The 23,456-nt window shown below is 43.7% G+C and overlaps 1 protein-coding gene across 1 annotated transcript in view; it reads right to left on the bottom strand.

Moving 5' to 3' along the window:
- Positions 1–23,456, bottom strand: part of LOC115366506 (ecto-NOX disulfide-thiol exchanger 2-like) — a 189,081-nt gene that overhangs the window by 77,368 nt on the left and 88,257 nt on the right. The window contains exon 3 of the mRNA XM_030061992.1: positions 4,892–5,023. Within this exon, the coding sequence (XP_029917852.1) occupies positions 4,892–5,023 (132 nt within the window). The remainder of the gene's footprint in view (positions 1–4,891; positions 5,024–23,456) is intronic.

Raw genomic sequence — 23,456 nt, forward strand, 5'->3', positions numbered from 1 at the left:
CCCTGGTGCTCAAACAATTTTGGATTAAAGGAGAAAAAGTCCTGAATGTATCTGCCACAAAAGTCTTCCCAATAAGTGCAGAATTGCCATAAAAATATACAATATGTTAAATAAGCCACCAGGGATAGATAATGTTAAATTAGCTTTGGATGAGACACCACATTTGTTGCTCTGGTGCAGAGAATCATTGCCCAGTATGGCAAACATTTCAATGATATTAGGCAAAAAGCCAATCAAAATTTAGAGCTACTGGGACAATGGGAAAACAATAGCCAGTCCTCACCAGCCAGGAGTGGATGTGGATGCTGGTGTATCAGGATCAGAATCTTTAAATGTTTGTTATCTATTATTTAAAAGGTCATGTTACATTCCTCGCAAAAACACCAAGGTCACAGAGCAGGTGTCACATACACCATTCACACACCGCTCTCTTTACACTCTAGGGATGTTATAAGTAGATCACTGTGGAATTACAATGAGAAAGCAGACTAGCTTTCTCGCCTATATAATTATAGCCAATTATTTTGAACACTTGAGCTGTTTTAATTCTGTTTGCATGTGTCACCTTTATGAATACCCGTGCACTTGCAAACATAATATCTGGCTGGTGTACTGAGCCCAAGAGTTGGTAGAGGTGAGGTGATGGAGATATACACTATACATGGACAAAAGGTTTGGGACACACCTCTTAAATCACTGGATTTAGGGTGTTTCATTCAGTCCAATAGCCACTGATGTATAAAATCAAGCATCAAACCACTCTGGCATTAACATCAGCACAAAAACTGTGCACCAGGAGCTTCATGGCATGGGTTTCCATGGCCAAGCAGCCGCATGCAAGCCTTACATCATCAAGCACAATGGAGCGGTGTAAAGCACGCTGCCACTGGACTCTGCAGCGGTGGAAATGTGTTTTGTGGAGTAACAAATCACGCTTCTCTATCTGGCAGTCTGATGGACGAGTCTGGGTTTGGTGAATGCCAGGAAAACGTTCCCTGCGTGACTGCATTGTGCCGACTGTTTGGTGGAGGAGGGATAACGCTGTGGGCTTGTTTTTCTGGGGTTTGGCCTCGACCCTTTAGTTCCAGTGATGGGAAATCTTAATACTTCAGCTTACCAAGACATTTTGGACAAATTTTCTGCTTCCAACCTTGTGGGGAAAGTTTGGGGAAGGCTCTTTTCTATTCCAGCAAGACTGTGCCCCAGTGCACAAAGCAAGCTCCATTAGGGCATATTTGGGTGAAACTGGTGTGGAAGAACCTGACTGGCCCACACAGAGCCCTGACCTCAGCCCCGTCCAACACCTTTGGGGTGAATGAGAACGGAGATTGCGAGCCAGGCCGTCTCGTCCAACTTCAGTGTCTGACCTCGCAAATGCTCTTCTGGATTAAATCTTGTAGAGAGTCTTCCCAGAGGAGTGGAAGCTGTTCTAGCTGCAAAGGGGGAACTAACTCCATATTAATGCCTATGGATTTAGAATGGGATTTCATGAAAGCTCCTGTAGGTGTGATGTGTAAGTGGCCCAATATTTTTGTCCATATAGTGTAGGTACAGTTCCAGTGCTGCATGGAAGGAGAAGCTAACTCATTTTCTGATCATATCATGTCATTTGCAGCTGTGGTAAGGTATCTCTGTATCTATCTTTGTATTTGAGGGAGTTAAGGATTATATGGATGCAAAGTGAGTGATAAATCAACGGAGCACTATAAATAGCATATAATTGGAAACGAGTTTATAAAAGGAAAAAAGGAACACATTAATCAGGTTACTATGTGAGTTATAGCAACCCCTACGTGGATTTTTTTTTATAGTAAATCAGTATAAAGGAACATTTCATGTTGAAAGAAAAAAACATTATTCCACAGCCACACATATGTATAGTTAGACTGAAAAATGTTTTATTATTTTCTTTCCCATTATGGAAAAAGATGTTTTTTATCCTGCTTGAGGGATTTAAATCAAACTGGCAAACATCCACAGTAAAAGGTTGCTAAGCTTTTGAACATGATCTCTTTGTATGCACATCCTTTGGTAAAGCCAGAGAAATAGAGCCTGCTTTGTGTCATGTGCTTTTGACCTGGTCTGAGCAGGCGGGAAACACAAGCACAAATCCTTGTAATCCTTGACACCAAAATTGCACTGCGCTGTTTGATTGTTACTGACACAACTCCTACAGCGCCTTTCCTCCCACTTAGACGTAGTCAAGTTCACAGCAAGTCACCAAAATACCAAATGGATGCATACAAGAAAACAACAGTGTGCCTGACAAACATGTCACTTCGCTGGTACAAAACCCAACCGTCAGCTATGTGCAATCACAGAAACAGAGCCTGTAACTTCATTTCAGTGACTCATCTTAGAAGTTAATTTTAATCACCTTACTCACAACGAGTGAGGCCTGGGCAGGACTCAAGGATCTAACTGAATTTCCCACAATGTTATGTTGCAACATACAGACAGACTCACAGAAGAGATAATAGTCAAATAATAGCGTTTACTGTGTTTTTCCAATGAATGCAGTTTAGTTAAAAGGCTCTTTATTGAATGAATTGAAAGACTAAGGCAGAAGTCATAATACTAGGCCCTGAGTGGAGGGATGATACCAATGTCTCTAGTTCAAATGAGGGAAACCTGATGAGGCGCGGCCCTCTAGTGCAAACTGTGGCAAACTTGCCTGATTAGGAGCATTTTAGCAATCATTTAGTGAGTGGAGCAAATCAAGACCGAGTTTCATTTTTGATGGCTTGCCTGGAGGTAGTTTGAAACTGCCTGATATTTGAAGATGCAATTATTATAAACTTAACCACTGAAAACAAAATAAAATTTTAATTATGTACACATTAAGTATTGCTTATCTTATATGTAAACAAATAAGGGTGAATCTGAATATCTTTAGTATTACTTGCCCTCTCTATTGCTTGTCTTCTCTTGCTACAGCATTGAAACGTGGTGATGGGCAGGACAGAACATAAACTGCTGTCTCTGTAGATTGAGTTGTAATTCTGACTTTTATTTTTTGTGTATACATTCTTTATATCTTTATATCTATTTGCAATGCTTTTATGTGAAAGACTAAACCATTTCAAGTTCTAACTTTGGTGGTAAAGTTGTGCCTGTTGGTTTATGCTCTTAAAGCAGTTGGTCTATGACCCGCTTGGGGTCCTGACCCATAGTTTAGGAAACTAGGCCATAGAGGGATTATAGGGATGTCCATGTGTTCAAATATATAGATATCAAACAAGCATAACATACTGCATGAAAGGGCTCACCATTCAGAAACATGATCTTTAACTAAACCCATGTGTTGTATACTTAGCATGCTTGACACACCAAAAAACACACATGCACACAGACACACACACACACACCATCTTGAACTATATTTCTAGTCACTGACCTGATGTGAACTGTTCAAAGGAAGCACTGTAGTAAGAGTCAAGTTTCCACCCTGGGCTCGAATTGGACTATATACAGTAAGGCGAGTAGGGCCTAACATACTAAGCCCACCACACAAGCACAAAGGCATGAACACACACAAACACACAGCCTCTGGAAACACTTGACATTTTTTAAACCCTTATTTAACCAGGCAAGTCAACTAACGACACATTTTAATTGCAGCTGCCTGGGGGTGTAGAGGCAGAAGGATTCAAATAAACACAAATTCATGTACACAAGCTTTCCAGTGCAACCAGCACAACTTCTCCAGTCCTGTGGCTCAGTGCCTTGCTCATGGACACACTGTGGGCAGCTACAGGGGAGGGAGGAATGTCATGCATTCTCTTCTCCCACAAAGACTGTTCAAGCCAGTCTAGGATTTCAACCACAACCTTTCTTTCTTTAGCCTTTAGGTGGCTCTATTATAAGCAGGATTAGGCATCAACTGAAAGAACCAGTTTCAACACTGCACAACCCGTTCGCATCAAAACATATTTCATTTCACTAAATGATTCCTGTAATCAATTTACAAATTTGTTTTTTTTTTTGTCTCTCTTTTTTTTCTATTTGGGGCTGTATGTAATGCGATGGGATTGCATCGGGGACATACAGGCATCATGTATAGCACGCAGGAAGACTGATGCAAGAAACTGTTAAATGAGAGTGAAGTCAATTAATCAGACAATGCCTCATTTTGTCCTTAATCTACTTTCTGTAAATGGTGAATGTCTTCTCAACAGTGAGTTCTCAGGGAACAAATTTTATTAAAGCTTGGGCAGAAAACAGGGATCTTTTTTAAAGGCCAAGCATTCAGCAGCAGATGGATACAAGTAATTACTCTAACGTTTCTCCAGAACTGTACTGTTTATTTCAGCGATTTTGTGTGACATCATCCAAGTGTTTGAATGTCCCAATTATTAAGCTGTCTTCACCACACACAGGACCAAAGTGTCAGATAGAGCGCTGCTTGATAATCATGGGACATAAGTGTGGAGGCGCTCAAGTGCAAAACCCCATGTGTAGTAAAATGGAATTGGGCATGCATGCAAAGTGCTATTCCCATCACTGTCTGAAAAGCTGCTCCATTTTGGGAATTGGGAATCAGTAAAGAATTGAATCGATAAGAGGGAATCGAAAGCAATCTGATAATTTGATACACGTTTCCAATTATAAATACTATATAACTATAACTATAAATAGCTACACCTTACCCATCTCTTATAACTTCAAAATACTGGAGAAAAAAAAAAAAAAACTAGTAGTGCCTTCAACAAAGTTGGGACAAATGTTTCCATCACACTGAAGTGTCAACATAAATCTAATAAATTCAAGATTTTTATGGGCTGTGGGGGTATGAATTCCCACACCAATATATTCACTGTACAATACACTGGGTTTTTGTGTGGCACTGCGTGACATCTTTGGCAGTATGTAGGAAGGCTTTCCATAGTACCTGACAGTAGCGGCTGTCCAGTCATGCTCATGGGAGGCATCCCCAGGTTGTTCATGGCTGTTGCCCAGGCGTTGGGGTCTGACATGGGCATTGTCATGGAGTTGGAGTCCATGGTCATGTTACGGATACCCTCTAGAGAAAAATGCAGAAAAAGAATAAAGAAAAAGACACAGAGTTTTAAAATTATTACAGGGTGACCATCTTTTTGGATGCACACAGAGATGACTGAAGGTCTAAATCAGAGTATAACTATCACGTTGCACTCTTTTCTCACATTTCTGGATGCCTTTCACACAAAACCTCTATGGCTTGCTGATGTGTTGAAAGAATGCCCTGTGATCTCTGCCCTCATTTCAATTCTGTCTTCTGTCAGAGTGGAAAGAGGAGATGAGAGAAGAGGCCACAGTGACCCTGCGGTCAGTCCAACACCGACTGACTTTTACAGCACTGTCATTTTGAATATTCTTCCTCATGCTGTTCAATTGTTCAACTTCCGTTCAGAGGTTAAACAGCCTGGCCTCCTGACACTTCCTGTCTCAGTGACTTCTGACCTCCACTGTGAGCCTGCAGGTGACGCTACTGCAATAACTGAAAACACTGCCACACACAGGTATGCACAGAGGTACTACTGAGTTTACAGATAACTGCATCATATTGACCATGCTTTTAGAGTCCTCTGAACAAAGTTAAAATGTCATGAGGCTGTAGCTGGCCGAACCCAAATGCAGACCATAAGGACATAAGGACATGTCCTTATGGTTACTGCATTTGGGTTTGCAGGCTGGTGTAGCTGAAGGCTCTGTGGCGGAGCAAACAGTACAATGATCCGGCTGGAACTGGTTGCTGGTGCAGGGTTTAAGAAGGCAGGTAATGGTGACATTATGACTGGCAGGTGTGTGGGGAGAGTGCAGAGGAGGAGGAAAGACATGACCACACCACACACTGTTCTCCTCTACGCACTGAGACAGACTGGGAGGGAAACACTTGACAGGGATCGTGACACATGTACACATCTGGCTCAAGTTCGCTGCAAAGGAGGAACAGGCCATCGTTCAACTTGACAAACAGTATACACAGGCATCATGCAGTATATCACATAATTACTCTGGGGCCAAGTGCAAATCCAGACACTATTTTTGAGGCATTAAGACATTGAATCTTTGAAAAATCTCCAACTTACCACTACAAACACATATCAACTCCCACGCAAAACCTCAGGCTCATGGTTCTCTGCCAAGTCCTAAGTCTTGCATAGTAAAGCAAACACATTCAGATCCCCATAGTAAAAACCCTGCAGTAAAGTCAACAGGAACACATCATACATCCACTAGCAGCTCATTCTTCCATGCTGAAGTTCATTTCACAGCCCTAAATACTCTTATTCATTGCTGGTTTAGCTCTCACTCTCTGACAGACCTGCAAATTACTAGGAGGCTGTGGCTGCTGGCTGAGCCACAGCCTGTCCTCTTCTTTCCTCATGCAAAAATTAACTATACTAATACAAAGCAGGAATGAGCATCACTGAACTGTGTGTGTGTGTGTGTGTGTGTGGGAACAGACCGGGCTGACTTGGCTGGCTCTCTAAGAAGCATCACCAAGAAACTTCCTGTGCTGCCGCTCTAAAAGTGTGTTTTAAAGATACTGCTTGAGAAAATGGCTAAAGGTCTGCTTCCATTTCTGCATGATTATATATATGACTTGTGGCATTTCCACTGAAAACATGTCACATACACTATATTACCAAAAGTATTCGCTCACCTGCCTTTACTCATACTATGAACTGAAGTGCCATCCCATTCCTAACCCATAGAGTTCAATATGATGTCGGTCCACCTTTTGCAGCTATTACAGCTTCAACTCTTCTGGGAAGACTGTCCACAAGGTTGAGGAGAGTGTTTATAGGAATTTTTGACCATTCTTCCAAAAGCGCATTGGTGAGGTCACACACTGATGTTGGTCGAGAAGGCCTGGCTCTCAGTCTCCGCTCTAATTCATCCCAAAGGTGTTCTATCGGGTTCAGGTCAGGACTCTGTGCAGGCCAGTCAAGTTCATCCACACCAGACTCTGTCATCCATGTCTTTATGGACCTTGCTTTGTGCACTGGTGCACAGTCATGTTGGAAGAGGAAGGGGCCCGCTCCAAACTGTTCCCACAAGGTTGGGAGCATGGAATTGTCCAAAATGTTTTGGTATCCTGAAGCATTCAAAGTTCCTTTCACTGGAACTAAGGGGCCAAGCCCAGCTCCTGAAAAACAACCCCACACCATAATTCCTCCTCCACCAAATTTCACAGTCGGCACAATGCAGTCTGAAATGTACCGTTCTCCTGGCAACCTCCAAACCCAGACTCGTCCATCAGATTGCCAGATGGAAAAGCGTGATTCATCACTCCAGAGAACGCGTCTCCACTGCTCTAGAGGCCAGTGGCGGCGTGCTTTACACCATTGCATCCGACGCTTTCCATTGAACTTGGTGATGTGTGGCTTGGCTGCAGCTGCTCGGCCATGGAAACCCATTCCATGAAGCTCTCTGCGTACTGTACTTGGGCTAATCTGAAGGTCACATGAAGTTTGTAGCTCTGTAGCAATTGACTGTGCAGAAAGTCGGCGACCTCTTTGCACTATGCGCTTCAGCATCCGCTGACCCCTCTCCGTCACTTTACATGGCCTACCACTTCGTGGCTGAGTTGCTGTTGTTCCCAAACGCTTCCATTTTGTTATAACTGAGCTGACAGTTGACTGTGGAATATTTAGGAGCGAGGAAATTTCACGACTGGATTTGTTGCACAGGTGGCATCCTATGACAGTTCCACGCTGGAATTCACTGAGCTCCTGAGAGCGGCCCATTCTTTCACAAATGTCTTGTTTCACAGTCTGCATGCCTGAGTGCTTGATTTTATACACCTGTGGCCAGGCCAAGTGATTAGGACACCTGATTCTGATCATTTGAATGGGTGAGCGAATACTTTTGGTAATATAGTGTAGCTGAGGTAAGGGTTGACCATTTATATTTAGAGATATAGTAAATACGTTGTCATGATCAGAACTGCACTAGCTTTGATCTGCGTTTGTATGTGCATGCTTGCTGTAAAGAAACTGCTAGCCATATGATACTGTTCTCTTGGTCTCCCTTACTCTCTGATCAGCATCAACTTATGGTAAGTCATAACAAACAACAGCGTATAGGCTGTATGACAGACCTGCATGTACAAATATTCATTCTAGCAGTAGGATCCTAAATGCTTAGAGGATTCCTGACAGCACCAAAACAATTCACATCAGAGAAAGTTGCTTCAGCATCAGTGCACAAAGATGTTGTCTAGATAGACAGACAGATAGTCCCTTAGCCACATGAAATCGAGGTCGATTTTGGTACAACCTCTGCAGCACAATACATAAACAGATAACAGCTGACAATCCACATATTATCAAGATACAATACAGTGATATCATCACAGAAATGCAGTACACATAATCATATACAATACAAGGTGCATGGTATGCAAGCATGTAGTGTGTGAGGGGGCACTATAGGGAGGAGTTCAGAGTCCTTATAGCTAAGGGAAAAAAGCTGTTTGTAAAGCATTTAGTCCTAATGGACAGTGACCTGCAGCGCCCGTAAACAAAGCCGCTAGGGGAGATGATGATCATGATGTGAGAGGTCAAAGATGATCTTTTTTGCTTGCTTTACGGTTTGCTGATTATGTAGAAAATCATCAGAGGGGACTGGGTTGCCAGTGATTTTAGGTGCTTTGTTGACAACGCGATGTAGTTTTTTCCATGTTTAACTGCTGTACCAGACTGTAATAGAGGATGTGATGGGGAACTTGATGATGTCAGCCATCATCGTAGAATATAATGGGAAGTGGATGCTTGATCTGGTATTTTTTAAGGTGTCTGAGGAAGTGAAGTCTTTGTTGAGCTTTTGCAATAATGGGCTCAGTGTTAGTTTTCCCACTTCAGGTTGTTGCCTAGTATATACCTAGGAATTTAAAAGAGTCAGTGGCAGTGATCGGGTCTCTGTTTATTTGTATGGGTATTTTGGGACTCGGCATGCATTGGAAGTCCATAATGAGTTACCGGGTTTTGGCTGTATTATACAGGAGTTCATTGTTTGTGTACCAAGTGACAGCTTGGTCCATGTCAATGCGGTACTGGTTTTCATCATTGTTGGAGATGAGACTAACGATGGTTGTGTCATCTGCATATTTAATTATTTTCACAGAACTGTTCTTTATGTAAAGAACAAAGAACAAAGCCCTGAGAAGCTCATGTACTGAGGGTAAGCAGGTGTGACGTTAGGTTATTAACCTTTACCCTCTGTGGCCTGTTCCACAGAAAGCTCTGAATCCAGTGGCATATGACTGGATCAGTGTTTGTATTCAAGAGTATGATAAAAACTTCAGACTGCCAGATCTGTTTTTTGTCATATCCAGACTGTATCAAGATTGATTTAAGAAAGTCTGAACAGAGAAAAACCACATGGAATGTGATTTTTGCAAATCAGATCCAAACCACATTTGGAGGTGGTTTGAAATGCTATGCCAATCGCACTTGTACAGATGTGTCTCAGTTTGGACGCTCTGGACACACAAATAGGATTTCAAAGTGTCTGTTACTTCATTAACAATACAACATATGACGATGACTTCAAATCCCGAGTGACGGAAATGCTTCAGAGCAGCTCAGCGGCTGAGTAGAGTCCATGCAGCTGCTAGCAGAGCGATATGTAGAACAACAGATTGGAAGAGTCCGTGGGTTAAGGCTGAAATAAAGTGTCTGCCGGCAGCTGTTCGCTTGCTTCTGCGTTGGAAAGCTGCATCACCAGCGCACATAGTTACTGATGCCTACGTCATTACCATCACAACCCGTGCAGATAGGTTGGTGATGTCTGGACACACAAATGCTATCTAATGACTTGCTAATTACAGTGCAGACAGTCTTAAAGATCTGATTCGAGAAGCAAATCTGATTTGCCTGCAGTCTGAACAAGGCTTTAAAGGCAGGGGTAAAGTCTATAAACAGGATGCTTGTGTAGGTGTTCAGTGATTCCACGTTCTACTATTGGGCAAACCTCACTTAAGTCAAATTTGTTGCCTCGTTCCTGGTGGTATATGTTACCTCATCACCTTAACCCTTTACGTTATTCAAACTGCCAAAAAAATGTTCCCTGACAGTAAAGCTACAGTATGATAGCATTAACTGCTGTTTGGTTTTGCTTTAAAAGCACACTATTAAAAATGCAACCTTCCCATGAGTAAATGGAAAAAATGCATGGGTTGGAGGGTGGGGGTTATGGGGGTTATTGTCCATAGCTTTTCATTCTGATAATTAATATTCTGCTACATTCTACTAACACAATAACAGGAGCCCATTTCTCAGATGCACTCACTTAACAATTGTCTGTGTGTTGCCATGGCAAAGTCTGATAAAACATTCATTGTTGTGGTTTTGTTATGTTAATGTTCCTGACAAGAGCTTCACAGGCCTGTTAACCAGTTACAACCCCATTAGCTGTCCTGCAAACTGGCCAGCAGCACACTCCGAGGAGAGATAATACAGTGTCCAATGGTGACACATTTTCAAAGAGGTTTACTACAATACATGGATGACTTTAAAGCAGGATTACAGCAATTTCAACACAAATACTGGTTGCTTGGATATGAAAGCGAATGCAGGGTTTGGTAATAATAAGTCCTGCCAGACTGCCTGGTAAGTCAGTGACTCCAGTTGACTGGTCAAGAGTTTCCCGATTACTGTTTTTCAAAGGTTATCTTTCTCTGTCTGCTCTGATACTGGCCCACTCTCCTCATTATTGTCCTTTTTTCTGACTTATCAGATTGGACTCCAACTAGTGCTAATCAAAGGCTTCATCCCAACACCCACAACTGCAGTCTTGCGGTGCTGAGTGCACATTCATGAACCATGGAGTATTGTGTGGAAGACTGCCCCATGTCTGAAAATGCCCACAGGCAGGTGCACTTTTATCCCACATATAATACCACTTTGGAATGGTATTTAGGGCTAGGTGCGTCCCACAATAAATCAGGAGTGTGTATGCTGAAAGACAGGAGTGGTAATTAAGATAACAGGCAAAAAAAAAAAAAAAAAAAAAAAATCCCAGTAAAAGTTATATTGGGTGATTGTTGCCCCTATCGTTGGGCAAGATGCCTAGTATAAATAAGCTAATTTCAATCGAATTATGTGCTTATTATTTTAGATCTGTATTTTTTAATGCATTTATTTATAATTTTGGCTGACTGTGTTGTTTTAATGTTTGGATTGCTTGGACCTTTATTTCACATATTTATTTAGAAAACATATCCTCTTAATGCCGTTCAGGGGTTAGAAACAGCAGTAACTGCTGCTGCATCCGGAAACATCTTCCCTTTGCCAAGTGTGTCCCAATGTGCACTGACAAAATCTCAAAACACTTGCAGTCTTCATACCTACTTATATACTCTGGCCAGTTCCTGGAAACATGCAACTCAAGTGGTCACTTGGCTATGTACAAAGACTGCAAGAGCGATTACTGGGACAAAGCCAAACAGTTGCAAAGTGCAAACATGGGAGTCACTACTTTGAATTTCACAGAAAAGGAAAAGGCGGTTTCTCCCACTGAGGAAGCATCAGTTACATTTGGTTAAAATCATGAATTAATACCTAAAATGTTTTGAGCAGTTTGTCAACAATTTAAAAGACACCAGCAATTACCACAAACAGTCACTAGATGCCAATGACTAGAGCCGGCAGCACTTAGCCTGTATGTTGGCAGAGAGACTAGCTGACAACATTTCACCAAGTCTGCTGATTAATGTAATTGCAAGAAAACTTTCTACTGTGCTTTTTTCCCATGTTGCTGCTGGCTGCATTTACATAAAAATTCAACATAACAAAATAAATCAGTTTGTTATAATGGTTCATGCATGAATAGAAAAAGTGCATCGAGGGCCAATTTATACTTGGAATTTTTCCATCATTAGTGTGAGTCAATTGTCTCATTCACAATGAATTATTTACCTTGTGTATTTCTTGCTCATTTTGCTGTTGTGAATTCTGAACTGTCAATAGCAAACAACTTACAGTTATAAAAAACAAAAAACAATGAAGGAATAAAATGACACGATCATTTCTGCAGTTAAAGTCTAAAGTTTATGAAAAAATAGTTAGTTTTAATTACTTACTGTAATAAAATGCATTTTGAGGGAAAAGAGTATTTAAATTAGAGATTGCACTAGGCCTCTCACATTAGAACAAATGAGCCTCATTCACCAATATGTTCTTATGTTTTTTTTCTTAAATTTCTTCTTAAGGTCCTAAGGAAAGGCTACGTTGGATTCACGACATGATCTTCAACCACAGGATGGTTCACCCTTTTGTTCTTATCCCACTGTCCTCGTAAGTTGAAAGCTCACACCAGTTGATCGAAATTAGCAGAGGTAAACACCCTGCCAATCACCATCAAACGGCATGAGACCGTACGGCTGTGTGCACACACAAAAATCACACACAGAACCTTCTCAAGTTGAGAAAAGTCCAGAATAGTCAAACAAATGAGGGCGGTACAACAGACTCAAGAAAAAAAAAAGCAGCGACAACAACAAAAACAAAAACACTTCTATAGCTCTGAGAAAGATGTACTGCTGCAAGAAGTGAGCACTAAACAACTTGTCATAAATATTTTTTTATTGAGTAAGAAAGTGATTATAAAACAAGTTAGGACAACTGCAGGGACACATAAACAGACAGAAGATGTCATATTACCTCTTTTATCTGAGGATGTGTGTGTGTGTGTGTGTGCGCACAACAGAACAATAAGGGAAGGTGTGACAGGGGGCGCTGCAATGGCGCAACAGGAACTGAAATCCTCTGCGGTGCAGACTAGAGTTCTCATCGGGCCTGAAAATTAAGACCCGACCTGACCCGGTCCCGACTGGGCCAGCCCGAGGCCCGACCCGACCCGACTAATTAGCCGAACTTTAGGCCCGACAGCCCAATAAAGCCCGAAAAAAAAAAAATCGCCAAATTCGCCATTATTTAGCAGTACCGCGGTACCGGGGCACTATCAGTCGGTATCAGGCGGGCCGGCCGCGGCACCGGCCAGCATCAGGCAACTCACCTGTCAGATCCGGCAGACCTGACGGGTGGGCGCGGTATCGGACGGTGCCGCGGTCGGCCCGCCTGATGCCGACTGATGGTGCCGCGGCATGTGCGGGTCACTACGGTAGTCTAGAAAACTGGAGATTTTTTTTTTTTTTCTCGTGCGCCCCCAAGTAGATTGCGCCCTGGGCAGTTGCACTGCCCATAGCAGAAACCGTCCCTGCTGCCGAGTCTGCCAGCACAGCGGGATACTGCTGCAACTCTCCCTCACTTGTTTGCGCTGCGCTCGCACAGGTTGTCTGTCTGTCACTGAAAGTTTAGCCTCCAAATCCAATCCAGTCTCTCACTCTCTCCACCAGTCACATAAAAATGAAACGTCATGATCAATAACAGAACACATAATTCTATTTTTTTATTTAAAAAAAAAAAAATCCCCCACAGAACCCGAAGCCCGACCCGACCCGCCCAATTCACGTAAATTTTAGGCCCGACCCGACCCGAAAATGTCGGGTCGGGTCGGGTCGGGTCGGGTTCGGGCAGAATATGAGAACTCTAGTGCAGACAGCCCAGAGCTGTCATATTTAGTGCCAAAAAAGGATATAAAGTAACAGGTAAAAGCATGCATGGGATGCTATTACATGTTCAGTGAATGCTGTATCTGTAGGGGAGTGCACCACTGATAAGGGAAAAAAATGTATATATTGGATGGAATGGTTCCCAAATAACATGGCTGATGTGAATGGGTGTCTTAATAATTACAAAAATATTATAAATACTAACCAATTATTTTGTAAAAACATGTCAGCACCCAAATATGCGCTCTTGAGGTGAGTGAAGTCTGCTCTTAACTAAGAGCAAATCCAAAATAAGAAAACATTGGTGAATGAAAACCGCATAACTGGGTTTATGAACAAATGTGTTCTTAAGAGTGTTTTTTGAATGAGGCCCAATGCTTTCTCAAGGCTCAGATTTTAAAGATCTTATAATGTAGGCAGTGGGTAACTGGAAATGGGTGGGAAGTGGATAATCAGGTGTGGGTGCCTCCATTAGATGTTGTGATTATCCATTACCTTAAATCTGCATATACTGTGGAATTACACATTACTGTATGTAGTGTGAGGTAGCAAATAGCTGGCACAAGTACTCTGATGCTGTCTTCCTACTGGATGTTCTGTAAATAAAAACTGTCAACTGAAAAAACCAGCCAGCTGTTTTTATTAAAAAATCCCACATATCTTACAAATAAGATATATGGGATATTTGTATCTCCCACCCAGCTTCAGAAACAAGTGAACCACTTTCAAGCTGAGGCAACGTTCTTCGCTTCGTCCAATATTACCTCCTCATGGCAGGAACTTGGCAGGCCGCGAAGAGTGAGAGCCAACACTAAAAAAGTATCAGATGGACTGAAATGTTTTTGGTAATTCTATCACAGCTATTTAAAGATGTCTAAATGCAAGCCGAGTGTTCCTGTGTTGAAAAGACGTGTTTTAATCACTTTATTGGTGGTATGTGTTAGAGAGCAGCTGTCTGAAGCACCACGAGGCTCTGCGCTAGATGAAACAAAATCAATCACCATGATGGCAAAAACTGGGAAAAGACGGCCCCGGTTGACAACAAGCAGAATTATCCTCTAATCCTTATCCATCCCATCCTTTAATTCTTAAGTTTTCTCTCCTACAACTCCTAAACTAAATTAAATAAGACGAAAAGATCAGAATCATCAGGACAAGCTAATTAAATTAAGAAATTCTTATGAATCTGGAAAATCACCTGTTCTATCAAGTATATCAAGTATTTTATCAGTATATTAAAGAGCCTCTCTTAGGATGCTTTAATTATTGGTATATCAAAGGTGACCAGAACCCAGAATGAAAGTTTAATTTCATTACACCTAAAACAAAACAAAGGGGCGTCAATATACAACCCTAGCTATCTGAAAACCACTGACCTTCTGGCAGAGATATGAAACGCAATAAATCACATGAAAAATGCTCTTTCACACAGAGTAGAATCCATAAGAATCTATCTAGATTCCTACTTGGATGTTTCTTTGGGAAAAATATACAAGCGTCAGCACTGTGTGAGCTTATGGTTGACTATGGATAGATGGATAAAGGGTCTTGTCTTGACAGCGGATGTTGAAAAGGCATTCAACAAGATTCCCTTTCACTATATATCCAAATGTCTTGAACACTTCAACTTTGGATAATTCATCAACACACACACACAAATAAACTACTGTACTGTATAAAAGAAGAATGACCACTTTCATCATATTCCTTCATTTTAAGAAGTAAGAAGTTACAGATAAAAACGCACAAGAACACATACAAATGATGGCATAAACTCCAAAACAAAATCTCCACCACCCCCAAAAAATGTTTATGTTTTTCATTTACCCTTCCTTTGCTTTGAGCCATATTCATCTTCCTTGGAAAGCCATAATTTAAGACTTATTTAAGGTCTCCTCTCCAAGCTCTCATGACAACAACCCTAGACAATTTCACAGTTTTGAGAATTGTGTTATTAAGTAAAAAAAATAACCTCAATCTTACATGCAATCCCCCAATCTCCAGTCCAGTGAGCCAGTGCAAAAAAATTGGAATTTGTATTCTTGAACTCCTAAACACAATAATCGCAATACTGACAATATGCTATAACCATGAAATGGAAAATGTAAAAATATTTAACACTGGCAGTTGAAGAAATTCAGCAAGTTGTCTTGGCAACCAAATGGGATGCACCCGGCGGGGAAAATGGAAAAATGGAAAGAAAAAAAAAAAACATGAATGTTACACCCTAACAACAACATAGGAGGTGAAATAGCAGGTGTGTTGTCAAGCACATGTACAGCCTGTTAAAATACAAAAAGGCAAGACAGAGACAACAAGAGCAGACATCAAAATGATTAAATGCCACTTTTTATATTCAACTCTTTTCACATTCAAAGAGCAGAGCACTGTCCCTTAAAGGATCTATCTGATATTATTTTCTCTTTCATATATTTCATCATGTTCATGTCCCACCCACATCATCTGCCAATAGACAATCCAACAAATGCACAGTATGAGTGTAGGCAGGGAGTCTTCTTTGTTCTTTGAAGTTTATATCATTAATCCAGGTCACAGCTGGCAAAGCCTATTTTTAAGCTTAGGCTTCAAGTGAGAATTAAAGCACAGGGTCAAGCTTAATGTGAACCCACATGTGCCATGTAGCTATTGATAAAGAGTGGCGATGTATCTATGAGGGACATTTTGGCATACTTTGAACTAATTAGTCTTATTTGGTTTCAGCTGGCTACATTTTTGTTTGTCCGAAAGCCAACTTAGCATGACGTATCAGGCTCTTGTACAAAATTATTTATGTGTGACTCATGAATGATTGATTCTTTATTGACTTGTGAATGAGGGACTGAATAAGTCATTAAGAGAGTTGCAAATTATGTCATGTTGACGGAAGCCTGCTAGATGCATGCAGCCTGGAGTAAATAATTTATTGAACTTACACAACATGTCACTTTCAATGAATGGATGACCATGTAAAGCCCATTCATATTTTGACTTGCATTCATCAGGCACTTAAAGTCTGACAACTGAACCAAAATGAACTAGGTGGATTCAATTATCTTCTTGTAACTGAGCAATTTCAAAAGGGTTGTGATCACAGCTGTGGGACGGACACCTCTAAATAAAGCTTGCTGACTTGCAAAACAAAGTCTGAATACCTACACATGCAAACGCCTCACAGAGAAGACCAGGGTCGATATTCAATCCGAGGATCATCTTGATGTGAGGTGACAGTGCTCACCACCGGAGCATTTTGTATAATAGCATACAGAGAGAAGCCTTGACTGCAAGATACAGTATGCGTTAAATTTTTTATATCTCAAATAAATCTTCTACTTATCACTGTATGCTGGCAGCCAACTGTTTGCAGTTATTTGCTCAGAAAACGGGGCAAATTCACCCACACTACACTGAATATACAAAATTTTAGAGACATATTACTGATACTGAGTTGCAGCTCCTTTTTCTGCACAATCCATATCCCAGTTGTCACTAAGCTTGAAAATCCTTCTCGATCTACATAACCTTCTTAGTGTCTGGTATAGATTTAGTAAAGGTGATCAATAGAGGATAATCAGGTTTACCTGGATTCACCTCGTCAGTGTACAATGTGTCCCTAATATTTTGTACATTCAGCGTATGTCACATACATATTTTCTTTTTTCATCAAAATTGACTTGCTCTGGCTGCTGTTGAAGGGGCCCTGCCCAGTAAAAATGAATCCGTCAATGTGAAGTTGATTCCCCCTGTGCCCTGGAGTCATGAGCTCATGAACTCTCAGGATTGATTCAGGACTGAGGCTTTACTGATCTCTTGGACTCCCCTGATTGGCCTTTAGCTCCACTAAATGTTCCCTCGGGGGGGTGGGCCTGATGGGAAATGAAGCCATTTTAAGGCCTATTGGCTGTAAACCTCCAAGCCGGGAGAAGCTGAGGACCGTTTCGTTTACAATGAGCAAGGTTTCAATAGAGAACCCCAGCCCTGGAGGGAGAGGAAGACAGAGAGAGAAAGAGAAAGAGGCAGAAAGAGAGAGAGAGAGGGAGAGAGAAAGAGAGAGAGAGAGAGAGAGAGAGAGAGAGAGAGAGAGAGCATGGCCATCAGTGGATAGAGACAGGAAGAGACAAAGAAACAGGACTAAAGAAGGTGATAGGAAGGTAACCCAGGCCAAAACCTTGTGTTAAGCATACAATACATTATGAAATATAACGTTTTATATTTTGTGTGTTGTTGCTGCTGAGTTCATGCATTAACAACACACCAGAGAATTTGCTTTGGGGGTGGCGTGAAGCTTTTATTGCACTTACAGCAACGAACCAAGTGTAGTTATTGTCTATTCAAGTAGTGCTCTTCACTTCACCTGTCTCACAGAGAGCACAGGAGAGGAGAAAACTAGTACTATTATAGATGACGATTGGCAAAATAAATAAACAGATTTTTAGGAGACAAGGTTGGACACAAACAGGGTGGGAGGAGTCCAAAAAAAAATAGGTAGTTGTTTCTTGTGAGAACGAATATGTAATGGATAAACACAAAACGCTGGCTTGTTTTGTTGTGGAGCTGAGTTCAGCTGATACTAGTAAATATTGTTGTGGACAGGCAGATATGGCTAAGAAATCACCTTTCCTCCCAATTTTTACATCTATTATCAGAGTCTGGGCATTCCATCCAGAGTTGGATGCAATAATTGCACACCAGAGGAAGAGAGTAGTAAACACAGAGCAAACAGACAATGTGCTGTTTCATCCTGCAGTTTGTTAGCTGTCAAAATTCACTTCTGCTCTTTCAGATTGTCATGTTTTTATATTTTGTTTAACTGATCTGTGTGCTGTTAGTACACTGATGTTAAAGTCAGCCAGCTGGTCATACAGATCATTACTATCATTCCTTCCAGCTGCTCATTTCTCACTCATGGATACTGAGTTCATACCAATCAGCCTGCAGTCATAATAAAAAAACACACACTATCTGTAATGGATTTTCAGATGACTGTTTCAGCCACACGGCCTCATCAGAGAGTGAAACAGTCTCTCTCCCCGATGAAGGCATGCAGCTGTAGCAATTCAAGGTTGCTACTGGTTTGCAAAGTTCAGCAGACCTGTGCCAGTCTACAAAAGGCCTATTTAAGCACACAAAAAAGTGCCTAGGTCTTTGCGTTTGTTTGTTTGGAACAATTATAAGCCATATTTGGGTATAAGTGAAATAGGGGAAAGCATGTACGTAGAATTCAACGTTTTCTGCTGACTCAGTTTCTTTGGACACATTTAAGGTGACAGCTGACATTTACCATGAAGAAGAAGGGGGGAAAAAAAGTCAAAGAGTTCTCCTATAAGCCCATCCTTATGCATGAAACACGCAGCAGGCACGATAAAATGCATGGACTGCAAAATTGCCCTGTAGTAGTGGATGGCTTTTTGACCTTAATCTCTGTGTGTATATGTGTGTATGTATGTATGTATGTATGTACATATGTGTGTGTGTGTGTGTGTGTGTGTGTGTGTGTGTGTGAGGGTGTATACATCCAAGCATGTCCACATCCCTTATACCTATCGACAAAATCAACACAACGAGGCAAGTGAAACTACATCAGCACTCTGTGGCAAAACTGGGATCATCCCACCTGAGAGCAATCTATCATAAATTACTGGTGCCGAGCTCGGGAACCACACACACACACGCACACACACACACACAGAGTGGTTACACATCACCTGCACATACACAAAATATAACCTAGCCCATCATGTGTTCAGTCTTACTCCACAGGCACACACACACACACACACACACACACACACCATGGTTAATATTTCATGGTTTCTCTTACTGCTTTCATCTGTTACTTATAATAAAACTACTGGGGGTCATATAATTAGTGGTGGCACAGTGAAACAGCGTACTTGTACCTAATATTTATCTTCATACATATATGAACGTTATATATGTAGGGTTCTGTTCACCATTAGAGTTGAGAGGAAAGAAGAAATTAGAGGCAGCAGAACAAGCCGAGGGGCATGAACTCGCTGGTCTTCATGGAAGCTTTATCAGGATCTCAGTAGGGAAACGCAGTTTCTTCCTCATGAAAATGCACTGGTAGACATCTCATTAAAGGCCTAATTCATAGTTGCAATAAAGTGGTAAAACACTGTCGCCCTCCTCTTGCCTTTGTTTCCATGTGACTGGAATGAGGGGCTTGCATTTTTTTTTTCTTTAACTCTGAAATGATTGCCTGGGTGTTTTGATGTAAGAGCTGCAGGTAAATGTGCACTGCAAGCACCACGCTTTGACAAACCTGTTCCACACTTGATTCAATTTTGGAGCATCAAGAGGACCAAAAAAACCTGTTTGTGTGAAGATAATGGGACTGCACTGAGCCGCTCTTATCTGTATTGGATGTGTTTATTGTTTTTAGCAGTCTTGTTAGTGTCAAGACCGAGCAAAAACGAGAACCCAAACGCACGACTCACGAGAGTGAAACTTAATTCTTTTAATAAGAAAAGTAACAACTTAAATATCAATACAAAGTAACAACAGAAATATCTTATGACAAAAGTATCAAAACAACATGAAACTTAACTATGACAAAACAAAGTAACAAAGGAAATACAAAACCTGACTTGGTAAAACTTGACGTGACGAGGAACATGGACGTGGAAGGCAAAGCAGGACCAGACAAGACGAAGCAGGACATAGCAGGACGAACTCGCACAGGACAAGGGGAAACACGGACTATATATACACACAAGGTAATGGGGAACAGGTGGAAACAATCAGGGTGTGGCAGACAATCAGACTAGAGGGAAACACACAAGGGGAAGGGCAAGTGACCTGACACAAGAGGAGAGTGGGATATCAAAATAAAACAGGAAGTCACGAGACAAGACACAAGAACAAAACCTAACAAAACAAAATTTCAATAACATGATAGTACCCCCCCCTCTAGGGACGGCTCCTGACGTCCCAAACAGTCTTTAGAGCACGTGGATGGACGGCCGTCGTAAGACGGGGGGAGGAGGAGGCCAAAACAAACAAAAAAAAACTCCGGGCAGAAGTCTATGGACGAGGCGGTGCTCTGGCGGACGGCCAGGGCGCAGGGAACCATGGACGAGGCGGTGCTCTGGCGGACGGCCAGGGCGCAGGGAACCATGGAGGGGATGACACTCTGGCGGACGGCCAGAGTGCTGGCGGTCAAGGCGGACCCACCCTGGATGGCTGCAGTGTGGGTGGGACCACACTGCAGAGCGACCATAACTTCCTGCAGAGCAGACTTGGGGCTGCCAGGCAGCGGAAGCAGCAGGGTGAACTCTGGACCGCCGGACAGCGGCGACGTGGACTCTGGACCGCAGGGCAGCGGCGACGTGGACTCTGGACCGCAGGGCAGCGGCGACGTGGACTCGGGGCCGCAGGGCAGCGGCGACGTGGACTCGGGGCCGCAGGGCAGCGGCGACGTGGACTCGGGGCCGCAGGGCAGCGGCGACGTGGACTCGGGGCCGCCGGGCAGCGGCGACGTGGACTCGGGGCCGCCGGGCAGCGGCGACGTGGACTCGGGGCCGCCGGGCAGCGGCGACGTGGACTCGGGGCCGCCGGGCAGCGGCGGCAGAAACGTGGACTCGGGACCGCCGGGCAGCGGCGGCAGAAACGTGGACTCGGGACCGCCGGGCAGCGGCGGCAGAAACGTGGACTCGGGACCGCCGGGCAGCGGCGGCAGAAACGTGGACTCGGGGCCGCCGGGCAGCGGCAACGTCCACTCCGGGCCGCCGGGCAGCGGCAACGTCCACTCCGGGCCGCCGGGCAGCGGCAACGTCCACTCCGGGCCGCCGGGCAGCGGCAACGTCCACTCCGGGCCGCCGGGCAGCGGCAACGTCCACTCCAGGAACTTGAACAGGGACTGGGGTCTGGGCCGCCAGTCGGGCTTGGGGAACTGTGACATGGACTGGGGCCGGGACAGCCAGTCGGACTCGAGGTACTGTGACTGTGACATGGACTGGGGCAGTGGGTCCGGCTTGGGGAACTGTGACAGGAACCTGGGCAGCCAGTCTGGTACGGGGAACTGGGACAAGGGCAGTGGCTAGAACACCCAGTCTGGCTCGGGGCACTGGGACAGGGGCAGCCAGTCCGGTTCGGGGTACTGGGGCAGGAACCAAGACCGGGGCCGGAACAGCCGGTCGGGCTCGGCAAACTGTGACATGGACTGGGGCAATGGGTCCAGTTCGGGAAACTGGGACTGGTGCGGCTTGAGGTTCTGTGACTGTGACATGGACTGGGACAGCCGGTCCGGTTCGGGGAACTGGGACTGGTGCCGGGGAAGCTGATCCAGCACGGGGGACTGTGACCGGGACTGGGGCAGCCAGTCTGGACCTGGGAACTGGGACTGGGGCAGCCACTTGGGTTCGAGGTACTGTGACAGTGACATGAACCGGAGCAACCTGTCTGACCCTGGGAACTGGGACTGGGGCAGCCAATCTGGTTCTGGGAACTGGGACAGGTACTGCTCGGCTGCTAAGGCTAGTAGCTGGGCCTGCTAGGTCGCAGAGGCTAAAAGCTGGACCTGCCAGACTGCAGGGGTCAGTAGCTGGAATAGCTAGGCTGCTTGGGCTGCTAGGACTGGCAGCTGGGCTAGCTAGGCTGCTATGGCTGCTATGGCTGGTAGCTGGGCTAGCTAGGCTGCTTGGACTGGTAGGGCTGGTAGCTTGGCCACTTGGACTGGTAGCTAGGCTACTGGGACTGGTAACTGGGCTGGTAGCCTGGCTGCTTGGACTGGTAGTTAGGCTAGCTAGGCTGCTATGGCTGGTAGCTAGACTGCTAGGACTGGTTGCTTGACTCACTTGGCTGCTGGGGCTCGTGGCTTGACTCAATTGACTGCTGGGGCTCGTGGCTTGACACACTGGGCTGCTTGGGCTCCGGGCTAAGCTTGCCAGGGTGTCGAGGCTGATGGCTGGGCTGCGACTAGCACGCTGTAGACCCGCAAGCCGGCGCCTGGCCAGCTGGTGGCTACGAGGACCCCCAAAGGCCAGTCGGGTTCCCTGAAATGGGCTCTGGAAGGGAGCAGCAGGACAGGCAACAGGGAGCTGCTGTGGCACATGAGACTGGGGTGCAGGTCGGGAGGACATATCAGTCCATAACCGCTGGCAAAATATAATGACTTCTGCTGGGGTCATTTCCCGCTCGTTCATTTTTTCAGCTGATCTGAGTCGGCTGGGTTCTGTATGGCGAGTTCGTTCTGTCAAGACCGAGCAAAAACGAGAACCCAAACGCACGACTCACGAGAGTGAAACTTAATTCTTTTAATAAGAAAAGTAACAACTTAAATATCAATACAAAGTAACAACAGAAATATCTTATGACAAAAGTATCAAAACAACATGAAACTTAACTATGACAAAACAAAGTAACAAAGGAAATACAAAACCTGACTTGGTAAAACTTGACGTGACGAGGAACATGGACGTGGAAGGCAAAGCAGGACCAGACAAGACGAAGCAGGACATAGCAGGACGAACTCGCACAGGACAAGGGGAAACACGGACTATATATACACACAAGGTAATGGGGAACAGGTGGAAACAATCAGGGTGTGGCAGACAATCAGACTAGAGGGAAACACACAAGGGGAAGGGCAAGTGACCTGACACAAGAGGAGAGTGGGATATCAAAATAAAACAGGAAGTCACGAGACAAGACACAAGAACAAAACCTAACAAAACAAAATTTCAATAACATGATAGTTAGCAGCTGTTGTCACTGGTGGTGTGTGTGATGTTTTTGTGGCCCCATGATAAACCAATGTCTGAGTATGAGCTTTAAATATACACATTGTACTTTTTTGTTTGGTTTTATTTTATATTTTGTAGATTTTGAGAGGTTTAGGACTTGATCTAACATTTTTTTTTAATATAACCAA

The sequence above is a fragment of the Myripristis murdjan genome, chromosome 10 (genome assembly GCF_902150065.1).
Source record: "Myripristis murdjan chromosome 10, fMyrMur1.1, whole genome shotgun sequence".
NCBI classification, from domain to species: domain Eukaryota; kingdom Metazoa; phylum Chordata; class Actinopteri; order Holocentriformes; family Holocentridae; genus Myripristis; species Myripristis murdjan.